The sequence below is a fragment of the Podarcis tiliguerta genome (genome assembly GCF_965153285.1).
Source record: "Podarcis tiliguerta genome assembly, chromosome: 2".
NCBI classification, from domain to species: Eukaryota; Metazoa; Chordata; class Lepidosauria; order Squamata; family Lacertidae; genus Podarcis; species Podarcis tiliguerta.
This window is the reverse complement of record NC_139535.1, coordinates 3,293,857-3,309,365: the sequence shown is the minus strand read 5'-3', so window position 1 is coordinate 3,309,365 and position 15,509 is coordinate 3,293,857. Positions and strand designations below refer to the sequence as shown.

Below are 15,509 nucleotides of genomic sequence, written 5' to 3'. Positions count from 1 at the left end.
AACTTCCTGACAGTAAGAGCTGTTCGACAGTGGAATTTGCTGCCAAGGAGTGTGGTGGAGTCTCCTTCTTTGGAAGTCTTTAAGCAGAGGCTTGACAACCATATGTCAGGAGTGCTCTGATGGTGTTTCCTGCTTGGAAGGGGTTGGACTCGATGGCCCTTGTGGTCTCTTCCAACTCTATGATTCTATGATTCTAATCCCTTCTCACACAGTAAAGAACTCGTGTGTCCATATGTTATCCTTTATTGATTTGCTTTCAATGCTTATGCCTTTCCTTTCCATATATAGTTCAATGCTGCTAAGGAAAATGATGATGATGAAGATAATAATAATAATAATAATAATATGCAATTAAAAGCAACAACATATGCAAGCACGAACAAGAAGTATTTCAAAAGGAAGAGAACAAAATCAACAAGCCAGAAATAGCGCGGTTTGTGGGTGGGGGGAAGCAACAGTGAAAATATCCCACAAAGGTTACGTATCAGTTATAGAGGGAGCCTGGATAGCTCAGTTGGTTAGAGCGTGATGCTGATAATACCAAGGTCGCAGGTTCGATCCCCGTCCGGGGCAGCTGAGTATTCCTGCATTGCAGGGGGTTGGACTAGATGACCCTCAGGGTCCCTTCCAACTTTATGATTCTTTGTGAGCGCTGGGAGGGTTCAGAACTCTTCTTTGTGTGGAATAAGGATGAAGAAATCATTTTACTATAGGGCTTTATAGTCCCTTTTTCTTCTTTTCCATCTTTATTGTCTTGCTTTTGTTATTCTTGCTCTTTTCCCTTTTTTATATTAGTTTCAGCCTGGACACTGAGGTCCATCTCCGAGGGCCTTCTGGCAGTTCCCTCACTGAGAGAAGTGAGGTTACAGGGAACCAGGCAGAGGGCCTTCTCGGTGGTGCCACCCGCCCTGTGGAACACCCTCCCATCAGACATCAAGAAAATAAACAACTACAGTGGAACCTCGGTTTTCGAACTTACATCTATTCCAGAAAATCGTTCAACTTCCAAAAAGTTCAAAAACTGAGGATCAATGGGCTGGCTGCAAAGTCAATGGGAAAAAAATGAAAAATGCGGCTTGGAAGCTGTACGGCTTCTGAAAATCGTTTGAAGCATTCACTTCCGGATTATCGGTGTTCAGGTTCCAAATTGTTCAGCTTCGAAGGGTTCGACAACCAAGGTTCCACTGTATCTGACTTTTAGAAGACATCTGACGGCAGCCCTGTTTAGGGAAGCTTTTATTGATGTATTATCATGTTTTTAAGATTCTGTTGGGAGCCGCCCAGAGTGGCTGCGGAATCCCAGCCAGCGTGTAAATAATAAATTATTATTATTATTATTATTATTATTATTATTATTATTAGGCTTTTATTGCATTTGATGTTGAAAACTTTCAATATAAATTGATTACAGTGGTACCTCGGGTTAAGTACTTAATTCGTTTCGGAGGGCCGTACTTAAGCAGAAACTGTTCTTAACCTGAAGCACCACTTTAGCTAATGGGGCCTCCTGCTGCCGCCGTGCCGCTGGAGCACGATTTCTGTTCTCATCCTGAAGCAAAGTTCTTAACCCAAGGTAATATTTCTGGGTTAGCAGAGTCTGTAACCTGAAGCCTATGTAACCTGAAGCCTATGTAACCCGAGGTACCACTGTACACAAAAAAAGGAGAAGACAGCACCAAGCAGAAAGCAGAAAGGTACAAAAACAAACTTCACAAACAGCTTTCCATTTTGCCTCCTCTCCCACCCCATCCTAAGAGATTAAAAAAATGCTGCAGTGAAGATGCTTTGTGAAAATACAAGGCGCGTAAACCAAATATGTATGTTACTTATGCAATCATGGCCATGCAATATCTAGAAGAAAAAGAAGGAAGTAACATTGAAAATATCCCACAAAGATTATATATCAATTATGGCATATCAATCAATCAATCAATCAAACCCAACTTCCAAACGCTGAAGACCTCCCTAAAATAAACCGACCTTATAAATAAGTTCACAAAAATTACTGGCCTGCCACTATTATTTTCTTACCATCATGCTGGCCTGGAAATAGTGCCAGAAACCCTCCTCTGACAAGCCACTTGCATTTTGTGCTGAACTCAAGAGAGGGTACAGAATACTGCCCCCTTCACTTGCCTGCCCACAATTCCTTGTCTCCTAAGGCTATCAGGCTAGTGCTTAAACATAAGGCTGGTCTTAACACTGCAAGGAAAGGCCATGAATCAGAGAGGGGGGACAAGTCACCCGGGATAGCTCAGTTGGTACAGCATGAGACTCTTAATCTAAGGGCCAAGGCGTTCAAGTCCCACGCTGGGCAAAAACATTCCTGCATTGCAGGGGGTTGGACTAGGTGGTCCCCGTGGTCCCTTCAAACTCTACGGTTCTGTGAAATCTCCATGGGTAGGGTGTGGCTACAGAGGAAGGCCCCTCCCCAGGCGTAGGTTTGGAATTGACAAGAGGGCCTACGTAGATGACCTTGATCTCCAAGTGTGCTCATATGAGAAGCTGGTCCAACAGAAACCATGGTCCAAAACCAGTTTCACAATCTGTGTCATGGTTAACTCTTGCATCTGCCAGGCTTGAAGCTTTCATTCGTTTGTTCAGAATAGTATGAAAACTTTCTTTTTACAGAAATCTTAAGTGCAAAAAATGGAAGTACAAAATAAGAAGTCCACAGTAAGGCAAAACCTTTCTTTGGGCCAACTGAAATGTCACAAAATAAGTCAGCAAGCTTTTCAATTCTCCGAAAGCTTCTTTTACGCTCCCCAACACTCCCAAGTATTCATTTGGGGCAGAGGAGTTGAATTCCCTGTGTGGGTTCTCTGATGGCTAATAAGGGCTGTGCTAGCAACAGGGTTCTTGCTTAATCTCAGAAGCCATACACTGGCTTTCCTCTGTGAATTCCCCTAGAGGGCATAAGATGGATACGCCATCTGAAGCCATTTCAACGCTCCAAGCAATGATGGGTCTCCCAACCCCAGCGTGAACTTTTTGGTGTCTGTTTAGATCCGCTTTTCTGTAAAACCTCTTCCCACATTCCAGACACTGGAAAGGTCTCACCCCAGTGTGGATTCTCTGGTGTGAAGTAAGGTCCGTTTGCTGCCTGAAATACTTCCCACACTCCGGGCACTGATACGGTTTCTCTCCTGTGTGTATGCTTTGATGGGAGGTGAGGCTCTTTTTCTGACTGAAGGTCTTCCCACACTCCTGACACTCATATCGTCTCTCTCCGGTGTGGATTCTTTGGTGTGTGAGAAGGTTGGACTTGTCGTAAAAGCTCTTCCCGCAGTGCGAGCACATGAAGGGTCTCTCCCCGGTGTGGATTCTCTGATGGGAAGTGAAGCTCGTGATTTGGCTGAAGCTCTTTCCACATTCCGTACAAGTATATGGTTTCTCCCCCGTGTGGATTCTTTGGTGTCTAGTAAGGTGTGGCTTATCGTAGAAGCTCTTCCCGCATTCCGAGCAAACGTACGGTTTCTCCCCGGTGTGGATTCTTTGGTGGGAAGTCAGGCCGAAGCTTTGATGGAAGCCTTTTCCACATACCAAGCACTGATATGGTTTCTCCCCTGTGTGGATTCTTTGGTGGATGACCAGGCTCGATTTGTCGTAAAATCCCTTTCCACACTCGGAACACTTATATGGCCTTTCTCCCGTATGAATTCTTTGATGTGATGAGAAGCTTGCTAGCTGCCGGAAACTCTTTCCACACTCCAAGCATTTGTATGGCTTCTCTCCTGTGTGGATTCTCCAATGAACATTAAGGTCTGACTTGCGATTGAAGCTTTTCCCACATACCGGACAGACATTTTTTCTTTGCCCTTTCTGTTTTCCCTGCTGAACTAAGATTTCGGGGAAATTGTCACCCTGCCACGTAACAGATTCGTTCATCCACATCTCTGTTTGATTTCCTTCCTGCTTTTCAGGCTCAACTTGATCTCCAATCTCCTCTTCCATTTCTAGATTCTTGTTCCTTTCCGACGACTCTCCATATGTCCCTTCATCAGTCTTATGCTCCCACTCATCACCTTCTGGAATACAGAGAGAGAAACTTGGTTAGCGGACAAAGCAGGGGAACAAGGAGGAAGTATTTTTTTCATCCCCCATCATGCCAAATTTATTGCTGCAAAGAATGTGTCGTACAGGTGTGGTTCTGCTTCCACATTCCTTCCAGAACTGCTCTACACATCCTACAAGTTCCTAGACTGTGCTGTCCAGATTTGATTGGGGCTGCACTCGAAGATGACTTAGAAACTTCAACTGGTCCAAACTGCAGCGGCCAAATTACTGCCTGGGGTTCCACTTAAATCTCATATAACACATGTTTTCAAACAGCTGCATTTCTTTATCCCATCTCAGGTGCACGTAAGTTGATCTACCCCTTTTGCAATGAACAGACCACACACTGCTAAGTAAGTTTAAAATGATTTACTTACAGTTCCAAGCTACACTGGGTACCATACAACGGGTTAATTCCCAGGCCCAATTCAAGGTACTCATGCTTGTGTTTAAAACCATAAATCATCCAGGCCTCAAATATATGAAAAACTGCCTCTTTTCCTACAGACCTCCAAGAAGCCCACCCCCCGAAGCTCAGGATAGTGATGGTGGCAGACAATAAGCTGTAGAACTCCCTCCTTACAGAAGTGTGTCTGGCAACTTCATTACAGTGGTACGTTGGTACTCGAATGGCTTGGCTCCCGAACAAATTGGCTCCCAAACACCGTAAACCTGGAAGTAAGTGTTCTGGTTTGCGAACGTTTTTCGAAAGCCAAACATCTGACGTGGCTTCCGCTTGAGCACAGGAAGCTCTTGCAGCCAATCGGAAGCCGTGTCTTGGTTTTCGAAAGGTTTCAGGGGTTGGAACAGACTCCCGGAATGGATTAAGTTCAAGAACCAAGTTACCACTGTATATCGTTTTCATCATATGCCTTGGACACCTGACATATTTTCAAGATCCACTCTATATTTTATGACTGCATTTTTAAAAGCTGTGTTGTATTATAACAAATTGTTGGAACTTAACAAAGTGTGGCCCTTACCCAGAGAGGCCACGTTCCAGTAATTCTCCAGTTGCACTTCCCCGTGCAAAGCCCTTTGGCCCGGATCCAGCAGAGCCCACTCCTCCTCGGTGAAACACACGGCCACTTCCTCAAAGGCCATGGGACCCTGAATGAGGAAGAAAACGCCACCTCCTTCAAGTTACATATATCTTAATTTATACATATATATCTTGGACTAGGGTATTTTTAGAGGGAGCAATTGTTGTGGAAATGGTTGCTGCTGCTGTCACTGTTCATTTCTTGCACCTTTATTTTGGATATTATTACTTATGTGGAAATTGTTCAATTGGGTTGTGCGCTTTTTGATGCTTCACTTATTGTTTACGACTACTTATGTTATGCTTGCACGGTGCTACCTTGGTTCCCGGACGGCTTAGTCGCCAAACAGATCAGCTCCTGAACGCTGCAAGCCCGGAAGTAAGTGTTCCAGTTTGCAAATGTTTTTCGGAAGCTGAACGTCCAACGTGGCCTCAGCTTGAGTGCAGTAAGCTCCTGCAGCCAATCAGAAGCCGCGCCTTGGTTTTCAAATGGAGTTGAATGGAGTTCCAGAACGGATTGCGTTCAAGAACCAAGGCTCCACTGTAGTTATGTAATTTTTTTATACATGTTGTAAGCTGCCTTATGCATGGTTTTAACTTTGGAAAGGTGGCATACAAACGAAAGATTGACTAACAGATTCTGCAAGATTTCCGATTTGCAAGAAATGAGTGTCCCCTTCCAAACTACCTCCACCACCCCTCTGGAGTCAAACTTTTGCCTAAGCAAAATAAGCAGAACTCGCAGCCTCTGTTGTGTGTCGTTTGATGGGTTTAACATCTCTATCAACATATGACAGGAACCCAATATACACTCGTACCTTGGAAGTAGAACAGAATCTGTTCCGGAAGTCCGTTCGACTTCCAAAACATTCAGAAACCGAAACATGGCTTCTGATTGGCTGCAGGAAGGTCAGGTGGCCATCTGGCAGGGATTCTTCAGGTGTGATTCCTGCATTGCAGGGGGCTGGACTAGCTAACCCTCATGTGGTCCCTTCCATCTCTACACTTCTCTGAATCTGTCGAACGTGGAGACTCCCGTGTACACGTTTTTCTGACGGTCCTTACCCGAGTTGACTGTGCAGAAGCTGTTGCTGTTGCTCTGTCACAAATGAGAGATGATTCGGAGACAGTCAGGGACAACACACCATTGCCTGCTGCAGAAGATGGCAAAAACAGATGTTGTTTTTGCTTTTAGAAAAGCAGTGCTAATAATAATAATAATACAGTGGTGCCTCGCAAGACGAAAAGAATCCGTTCCGCGAGTCTTTTCGTCTTGCTGTTTTTTCGTCTTGTGAAGCAAGCCCATTAGCGGATTAGTGCTATTAGCGGCTATTAAAGGCTTAAGGGATTAGCGGATTAGCGGCTAAAAGGCTATTAGCAGCTTAGCGCTTTAGAAAAAGGGGTTGGGGAGCGAAAAAAACCCTCAAGAATCGCAAGACATTTTCGTCTTGTGAAGCAAGCACATAGAGAAATTCGTCCTGCGAAGCACCTCTGAAAACGGAAAACCCTTTCGTCTTGCGGGTTTTCCATCTTGCAAGGCATTCGTCTTGCGGGGCACCACTGTAATAATAATAATAATAATAATAATAATAATAATAATAATAATAATAATTTATTTATACCCCGCCCATCTGGCTGTTTCCCCAGCCACTCTGGGTGGCTCCCAATCAAGTGTTAAAAACAACACAGCATTAAATATTAAAAACTTCCCTAAACAGGGCTGCCTTCAGATGTCTTTTAAAGATAACATAGCTGCTTATTTCCTTCACATCTGAAGGGAGGGCATTCCACAGCGCGGGCGCCACTCCCGAGAAGGCCCTCTGTCTGGTTCCCTGTAACCTCACTTCTCGCAATGAGGGAACCGCCAGAAGGCCCTCGGCGCTGGACCTCAGTGTCCGGGCGGAACAATGGGGGTGGAGACGCTCCTTCAGGTATCCTAGGCTGAGGCCATTTAGGGCTTTAAAGGTCAGCACCAACACTGAATCGTGATTGGAAACGTACTGAGCCAATGCAGATCTCTCAGGACCAGTGTTATGTGGTCTCGGCAGCCACTCCCAGTCACCAGTCTAGCTGTCACATTCTGGATTAATTGCAGTTTCTGGTCACCTTCAAAGGTAGCCCCATGTAGAGCACATTGCAGTAGTCCAAGCGGGAGATAACTGCTGCTGTTATGCCCATGCGATCAACTTTTTTTATTACTTGGTTAATTTGAAGGGGCGACCACGAACTAAAAGGTATCAGCGTTTTCTCTAAAACGCTACAAGTATAATGCAATGATTTCATAATCGCAATGCCAACCTGAACTCCTTTAGGAGGGAATGATGGGATATAAATCAGATAATAAACAAAAGGAATAATACTTCTAAATATAAGAGGAAACAACATCCACAACAGATGAATGGGTTAATAAAATTAATGGGCTGTGTTGAAACAGCAAAGCTAACTGCCAGACTAGAAGAGTGGAATTTCTTCTTGTTGGGTTTATATTGAATGTATTGTTATGAACAAGAAGGCAGTTAAGAGATCTGAATTATAATGTCTTTATCAAACAATATGGAAAGTCAAAGAAAAAACAAAAATGGTTATTTGTGATGTAGCTAAGATGGATTATGTGAAAATTTAATAAAATATAAATATTTCAAAAATACTTCTAAATATATATACCACCTTATAATATAATGTAGTTGTGCATATTAAGGCGTTTAAAAGCAGGCATTTGAAGGCTAAAATCCTGGCAACCCTGAGGATAATTGTGACTGCTTTAAACTGTTTTTAGGATGTTTTAAATTATACTTTTTACTAGCGTGCTGCGATACTGGGATATAACCTGAGACCGCTACAACAGAACAGTACTTGGTAACAAGATAATATAAAGGGACATAAATAATCATCAACAACAATAAAACATTATGGTCACCAAGTCATTTAATTTGCCACTTTGAGATTCCCCATAGATCGGTTTTAAAAAGAGAGAGGAGGGAGAAGAGGAGAGAAGGAGGAGGAAAACGTTAAAATTAAAATATAAACATAACTGAAATGCGTGGCAAAACAATGACATTGAATCAATACATTAATTAAAACAGGAGACAAGATGGGATTCGACTCAATTGTGTGTTCGGACAAATCTACTATTGCAGTGGGATTTTTCCCTCTGCTAAATCTGTTCTGGAGAGTTAAGAAAAAACTCCAAACAGATTTACTCTTGTCATGCAAACGGAACTTGTTGCGTGCAGTCATACCCAGCTTAGAGTTATGGTGAATTCAACCCTCAGGCTGAGAGAGGAATAAGCTCTGGGAGTTGGGGGGGGGGAGGACCCACACTCAGAGATGGACAGGCACCCCCCACAGGCGAGATCAGCGGCTCATTAATTACAGGCATCCACAAAAAGGAAGAGGGAGATCTAGACATTTTCCTGGAGAACATTCTAGCACCCAGAAATTCAAGGAACAGGAAACCCTCCCTTACCCAGCGACGCATCTTGAGTCCGAATCTCTGGCGCGATTCCCACGCAGAGTGACTTCTTGCAGGCATTAGGAATGTGCTTTTCTGACTCGAGGGAATCAGTGACCGCTTGCGGGAGGGACCGTGGCACCTGAAACAGCAACCAAGATTTGATTCAGGGAGCAGGGAAGAGAACTAGGGGACTGGGATGGATTTTCAGCATCATCTTCTTCCAGCTCTGCAAAACTCTGCAGCACTCAGTGGGGCTGGAACAGGAACACAGGAAGCAGAGAATGGCCCACCTGCCACTAGGGCGGATTTGATTTAAATCTAATCAATTTAAATCACGATTTATATCATGATTCAAATCACTAGTGAGAGCTGGACCATAAAGAAGGGTGATCGCCGAAGAATTGATGCTTTTGAATTCTGGTGCTGGAGGAGACTCTTGAGAGTCCCATGGACTGCAAGAAGATCAAACGCATCCATTCTTAAGGAAATCAGCCCTGAGTGCTCACTGGAAGGACAGATCGTGAAGCTGAGGCTCCAATACTTTGGCCACCTCATGAGAAGAGAAGACTCCCTGGAAAAGACCCTGATGTTGGGAAAGATGGAGGACACAAGGAGAAGGGGACAACAGAAGACGAGATGGTTGGATAAAATAGCGTAACAAGAACAGGTGGAAGTCAAGTCACTTGGTGGGTGTCCGTATGGGGTAGGCGTGTAGGTATGTTGATATGTATAGTATAAGAGGTAAAGGGACCCCTGACCATTAGGTCCAGCCGTGGCCAACTCTGGGGTTGCGGAGCTCTTCTCACTTTATTGGCCAAGGAAGCCGGTGTACAGCATGACTAAGCCACTTCTGGTGAACCAGAGCAGCGCACGGAAACGCCGTTTACCTTCCCACTGGAGTGGTACCTATTTATCTACTTGCACTTTGCCGTGCTTTTGAACTGCTAGGTTGGCAGGAGCAGGGACCGAGCAATGGGAGCTCACCCCGTCATGGGGATTCGAACCGCCAACCTTCTGATCGGCATGTCCTAGGCTCTGTGGTTTAACCCACAGAGCCACTCGCGCCCCTCTATGTATAGTATAGGTAGGTATTATATACAGCAACGTAGGTATGTTTTATGTTAGGAAAATTAGGTAGTGTGTTGTGTACGTGTATTGTGTAAATGTATATGTATGTGTTTTATATGTTAATAAAAAAAGAGATGAAAATATTCTCTCACCTGTTTCTCCTCTCCCTGCTTCTTCCCCTCCACCTGGCTCAGGAGGAAGCCTTCGGCCAGGGCCACCGCCTGGGAGCTGGTCTCCGCTCCGCACTCCCTGACCCAGTTCTCCATCTCCGGGGGGAGGACAGCCAGGAACTGCTCCAGAATCACCATGTCCAGCATCTCGGCCTTGGTGAGCCTTTCCGGCTTCAGCCACAGACGGCAGAGACTGTGGAGTCGGCTGCAAACCTCTCGGGGTCCCTTGGCCTCCTGGTAGAGTAACCCTCTGAAGCGCTGGCGTTGGTCATCAGAGCTGGCATCGTCCACCCCCAGGATCTCTGGGACAGACTTTTCCCTGTACGTCCCATGGCTCCCAATCTCAACAGCATCAGGGCCAGCTGCGGTTCGCTCCTCCATCTTCGCTCTGTACACCAAGGCAGCTTCCGAGATCGCCGTAAATATATTCTCCCGCCAACTTCTCTCTTGTTAAAGCCAAGAGCTGTCCGGATCAGAGGCTTGCAAAGGGATGGAGCTCTTCTGCGTGGAGCAAAGGTATTTTCACAAGCAGGTGCGGACGATTCCAGCTAGCAACCAACTGGCTTCTGCCTGCAGGAAAAACAGGCAAATGTTAAGGCTCAGTGAGGAACCAGAGATTGAAGAGCTGTTTGGGGAAAAAAATAAAAATACTGTTTGTAATGCTGTAACCCACCCTGGAGTAGTGATGTATGGAAGTGAGAGCTTGACCATAAAGAAGGCTGATCGCCGAAGAATTGATGCTTTTGAATTATGGTGCTGGAGGAGACTCTTGAGAGTCCCATGGACTGCAAGAAGATCAAACGCATCCATTCTGAAGGAAATCAGCCCTGAGTGTTCACTGGAAGGACAGATCATGAAGCTGAGGCTCCAATACTTTGGCCACCTCATGAGAAGAGAAGACTCCCTGGAAAAGACCCTGATGTTGGGAAAGATGGAGGGCACAAGGAGAAGGGGACGACAGAGGACGAGGTGGTTGGACAGTGTCCTCGAAGCTACAAACATGAGTCTGACCAAACTGCGGGAGGCAGTGGAAGACAGGAGTGCCTGGCGTGCTCTGGTCCATGGGGTCACGAAGAGTCGGACATGACTAAACGACTAAACAACAACAACCCACCCTGGCACCTTAGCGTGAATGGCAGGGTAATAAGTAAGTTAATAAGTTATGCACCCACATGCAGTGGTTTTGCCTCTAGGTCTCTACAGTGTTGGCGACGCAATCTTTGATTGCATTTCTAAAATCAAGAACTGGGCCACCCACAAAGTAGCCCCTTCTCTTGTTTTCCCTGGCCTCAAACTCCTCCATAAATATCTTATTCATTTCCTCTTGGCTGCAGCCAGATCAATAGCTGGAGGCCAGAAAACGTCCTCTGATTTTTTCTTATTACAGTGGTACCCCTGGTTGCGAATGGGATCCATTCAGGAGTCCCGTTCGCAACCTGGAAAGAATGCAACCCACGTCTGCGCAGGGCGCGATTTGCCACTTCGGTGCATGCGCGTGGCGTCATTTTGCGCATCTGCGCATGTGTGAGTGGCGAAACCCGGAAGTAACCCGTTCCGTTACTTCCGGGTCACCATGGAACACAACCTGAAAACGCACAACCTGAAGCAAACATGAGGTATAACTGTATTATTATTTTTAGTATTATTAATAATACCTCAGTTGTCAAACAGAATCCTTTCTGGAAGACAGTTAGACTTCCGCAACGTTTGAGAACCAAGGCACAATGGGCAGGTGGCAAATTCCATTGAGAAAATTGTGAAACATTGTTCATGGATGCAACAACGGCAGCCAGAATATTAGTGGCAAGAAATTGGAAAAATGAAGCGATACCTACAATAGCAGAGTGGCAAGCCCTAATGACAGAATATCTCCAGCTAGCAAAGATGACAGGGAGAGTAAGAGATCAATCGAAACAGAGTGTATATAAAGAATGGAGAATATTTAAAGAATACCTAAAAAACTATTGTAAGAATAAGAATCTCCTGGCAGAACTAGAGTGATTCTTGCAAATAAAAGGTGGAAAGGATATTGTGTTTGCACGTACGAAAATGATTAAGTTAATTTGAGACTGTGCATTATAAAGGAAAGAAGAGATACAGTAAATGAAAATGCTGGGAAGTCTTTTTTAGCAAATTCACAGTGATGTTTTTGTTCTTTTATGTTAGCTTGTATTGATATGAATTTCTGTGTATATATGATATGGCATTTACATATATGGAATGTATAGTATTATGTATTTTTTCTCTTTTTTATTTTCTTTATATCTTTTTTGCTTTGTATTTGTATTAAAAGTCGTTGTGTTTTGGTATTTTTAAATTCAAATCAATAAAGATTTTTTAAGAGAGAAAAATTCAAAGTATTGGTGCTGACCTTTAAAGCCCTAAATGGCTGTTGTTTTTAAACAATATTGAATATTATTATTATTATTATTATTATTATTATTATTATTATTATTAAAAATATTGATGAAGGTGGACCAGTGGTCCTGATAGAGGCCTATTCACACCACACATTTAAAGAACTGTGATAATCCTGCATTGCAGGGGTTGGTCTAGATGACCCTTAGGGGTCCCTCACAACTCTACAATTCTATGATACCATGTTAAACATTCATGGCTTCCACAAAAAACATCCTGGGAGCTGCAGTTTGTTAAAGGGGTGTTGAGAGTTATTAAGAGACACCCCCCTACATTTCACAGTTTCCTGGGAAGGGGGGTTGATTACTAAGCCACTCTGGGGATTGTAGCTCTGTGAGAGGAAGGGGGGGTGTCTCCTAATAACTCTCAGCACCCTTAAAAAACTACAGTTCACAGGGTGCTTTGTGGGGAGGAGAGGCATGACTGCTTAAAGTGGTATCCGACTGCTTTAAATGTACAGTGTGATGGCTTCCTCTTTTCAAATTTACACAGCAGGAAACAGAGGTTTGCTCAATTAAAAGCGGATTCAAGCATTGCGGGGCGGGATCTATTACATTTTTATTTTTTCCTTTTTGCAGTTTGTAACTGTGTTTGCGGGAGGAGGGTTATGGGTTAGTCTCTGCCTTTTGCGTTCTCGTTTTGTATTTTTATGTTGTCAACCGCCCTGCGATTTTCAGGAAACGGGTGATATACAAAATTCATAACTAATAATAAAAACAATAATAATAATGTGGTGAGGTTTGAGCTCTACAAGCAAAACGAAGGGGGGGGGGACTGCTTTAAGCACCGCGCAAGCTTTCCGCAAAGCAAAGCCAATCAGGCTTAGGACTCAACAAAGGAGACCGTCTGGAGAGGGTCCAAAAAATCTGGCTTTTAATTTATATCATGGGTAGGCAAACTAAGGCCGGGGGCCGGATCCGGCCCAATCGCCTTCTAAATCCGGCCCGCGGACGGTCCGGGAACCAGCGTGTTTTGACATGACTAGAATGTGTCCTTTTATTTAAAATGCATCTCTGGGTTATTTATGGGGCATAGAAATTCGTTCTTTCCCCCCCCCCCCAAAATATAGTCCGGCCCCCACAAGGTCTGAGGGACAACGGACTGGCCCCCTGCCGAAAGAGTTTGCTGACCCCTGGTTTATATTAATAGTGGGCCTTTGGCGACAGTTGTGCAAACCTGTAGATCCCGTATGCGTTGGAATCCCTGCCCCCACCCCCAATAGTGACAGCCTGGAGGTGCCCCCCCCGTCTCCCTTTGTAGGGATTGAAAAAAGAGGGGCGGTGCAGGAGATCCCTGTCTGCCTCCTTCTGCCTGCCTTGGGCTTTTCTCCCCACGGGACCGACCAAAGCCCACTCCTCTGCAATGCATTGCATTTGCAACAATGCAACGTATTGCAACGCTGTAATGCAATGCATTTGCAACAATGCAATTCACTGCATTGCAACAGTGCAATGCAATTGCAAGAATGCAATGCCGTCCCCTGCTCTTTCCTCCCTGGGGAATCGCCCCTTCCCGGAGAGGCCCTTTTGCACTCACCAGATGCTCTTTTGCCAGGGGAATGGTGGCAGGAGGGGTGGGGGGTGGCGCAGGCAGGAAGTGGGCCTTCCTCTTTCTTCTGAGGCGCCTCTCTAGGAAGGACGACTCTCTCGCGTTAACCTTTAGACTGCTGAATTCCCCCCCTACCCCCGCTCTCTCTCGCGTTGCATTGCGTTCCCTGTTCTTCTGTTGTTGTTTTTAAAAAAGGCTTCTAGTTAATTTCACTTGCTGGTGTTTCATCTTGATGTTAAGTGGCTTTGGGACTTTTGTGTGTCTTTGTAAAGACAAAGCAATACAATAAAAAAAATAAGCAGGACGTTTGAAGCACCCAAAAAAGAATCCAACGAACTGTTGCTTAACGCGCACAGAACTGCAAGCTCCAGCACCCTTGGAAAACTACGGTTCCCACGATTATTTCTGGCAGGGCAGGTTTTAAATCGGGGTTTCCCAAACGTGGGTCTCCAGCTGCTTTTGGACTACAGTACCCACCATCCCTGACCGCTGGTCCTGCTAGCTAGGGATGATGGGAGTTGTAGTCTAAAAAAAAACAGCTGGCGACCCAAGTTTGAGGAACACGGATTTAAATGTATCGCGCACAGGAACGAGAGAGAAAAGTCGCTCAGGCAAAACTTTTGCGCTTTTCTAGCCTTTCTAGATTTTATCTCTTGTCTCCTAAACTCCTCCCTGAAACTGGCCAGCTGCCTGAGCTGCCTCCTTGGCTCAGATCACATTCATACAGTACTGTAGCAGGAACACACACACACCCCATCATTCAGTTTGTACAAACTTCACACACACTCACACTCACACACTACATACGCTACACTTCTGTTATAAATTCATAGAAAATCAACCATACATCAGATTTGCACTGTTCCACTTTTATTTTACTCCATGAAGGAAAGACTACAGAATGGGGAAGGTTTGATACAGGGCGCCATAATCCCTTCACCATCCCAGCACATCCACAGGAGCCCTGCCCAGTTGCTATGCCAACCCTGATGATCCCAGACAGAGGACAATCAGGATCACAAAGAACTTGCATATGGGAGTGGATTCGGCAGAGGACAGTGATCGGATCTTCCCTCAGGGGGCAGGAAACTGCGACTACCTTTTGTCTTCAGAGAATGACTCATGGGGAGGGGTAGAGGGGAACCAGCCAGGTGACAGGACACTCAGGTTACCACCACAACTCCTCCCTCAACCCCTCCTTTCTGTAATATATGCATGATGTTTCTGGGGGTGGGCTTGACCTAGAGGATGGGAATTTCAAAAGTTTTTATAAGGTCTTGCACACCATTGTTCTGTGTCTTTCCTCTCTCCTGCAAGTGAGGGGAACACCCTGCTGCAACAGTTCAATAAAGGCCAAGCCTACAGGCTGCTGATTTGCTCCAATTTACTCTGGTTGGTGTCTTTACTTTTTGTCCAAGGGAGCCCTCGGATTTTTCAGGTAACAGTACAAATTTTTGTTAAAGGTCCGAAGAATTGTTAGGAGATCCTTTCCTCGCAGAGCTATGATTGTCAGAGTTCCCAGCCAGATGGTCGGGGTATAAATAATAAGTTGTTGTTGTTGTTGTTAGGAATGGGATGTTCGGCTTTTGCCGAACGAGGCGCGGGAAAGGTTAAAGAAAGGGAGTGAAAAGGTCCCAGAGAGTCAGGGGGGAAAGCAAGAGGAGGACCCCACTTCGTGCCCCACACACACACACTTCAAAACCATTCAGCTGGCCAAGGAGCTTCTGGTGAGTGCAAAGTGAGGGGTGCAAGG

The 15,509-nt window shown here is 45.1% G+C and overlaps 1 protein-coding gene across 2 annotated transcripts; it reads right to left on the bottom strand.

Annotated features, from left to right (window-relative positions):
• Window positions 1–227: 227 nt before the first annotated feature.
• LOC310670322 (zinc finger protein 202-like) lies at window positions 228–13,870 on the bottom strand. Of its 2 annotated transcripts, XM_083425492.1 has the most exons (6): window positions 13,745–13,870; window positions 9,773–10,360; window positions 8,565–8,691; window positions 6,164–6,252; window positions 5,040–5,166; window positions 228–4,028 (listed from the first exon to the last, which is right to left on the bottom strand). In XM_083425492.1, the coding sequence occupies exons 2-6, from the start codon at window positions 10,169–10,171 to the stop codon at window positions 2,845–2,847; spliced, it is 1,926 nt and encodes a 641-aa protein (XP_083281618.1). In that variant the 5' UTR covers window positions 10,172–10,360; window positions 13,745–13,870; the 3' UTR covers window positions 228–2,844. The 2 variants fall into 2 exon arrangements, with proteins under 2 accessions (XP_083281618.1, XP_083281619.1); XM_083425493.1 differs by lacking the exon at window positions 13,745–13,870 and having other exon boundaries at window positions 9,773–10,380.
• Window positions 13,871–15,509: the final 1,639 nt, after the last annotated feature.

What these genes read in the sequence shown, in the direction of transcription:
- LOC310670322 (XM_083425492.1), bottom strand. Translation starts at nt 10,171, where the DNA reads ATGGAGGAGCGAACCGCAGCTGGCCCTGATGCTGTTGAGATTGGGAGC. An exon ending in GACTCAAGATGCGTCGCTGG is followed by an intron (nt 6,253 to 8,564) that starts GTAAGGGAGGGT and finishes CATCTTCTGCAG; the next exon opens with CAGGCAATGGTGTGTTGTCC. An exon ending in CTGGAACGTGGCCTCTCTGG is followed by an intron (nt 4,029 to 5,039) that starts GTAAGGGCCACA and finishes TCTGTATTCCAG; the next exon opens with AAGGTGATGAGTGGGAGCAT.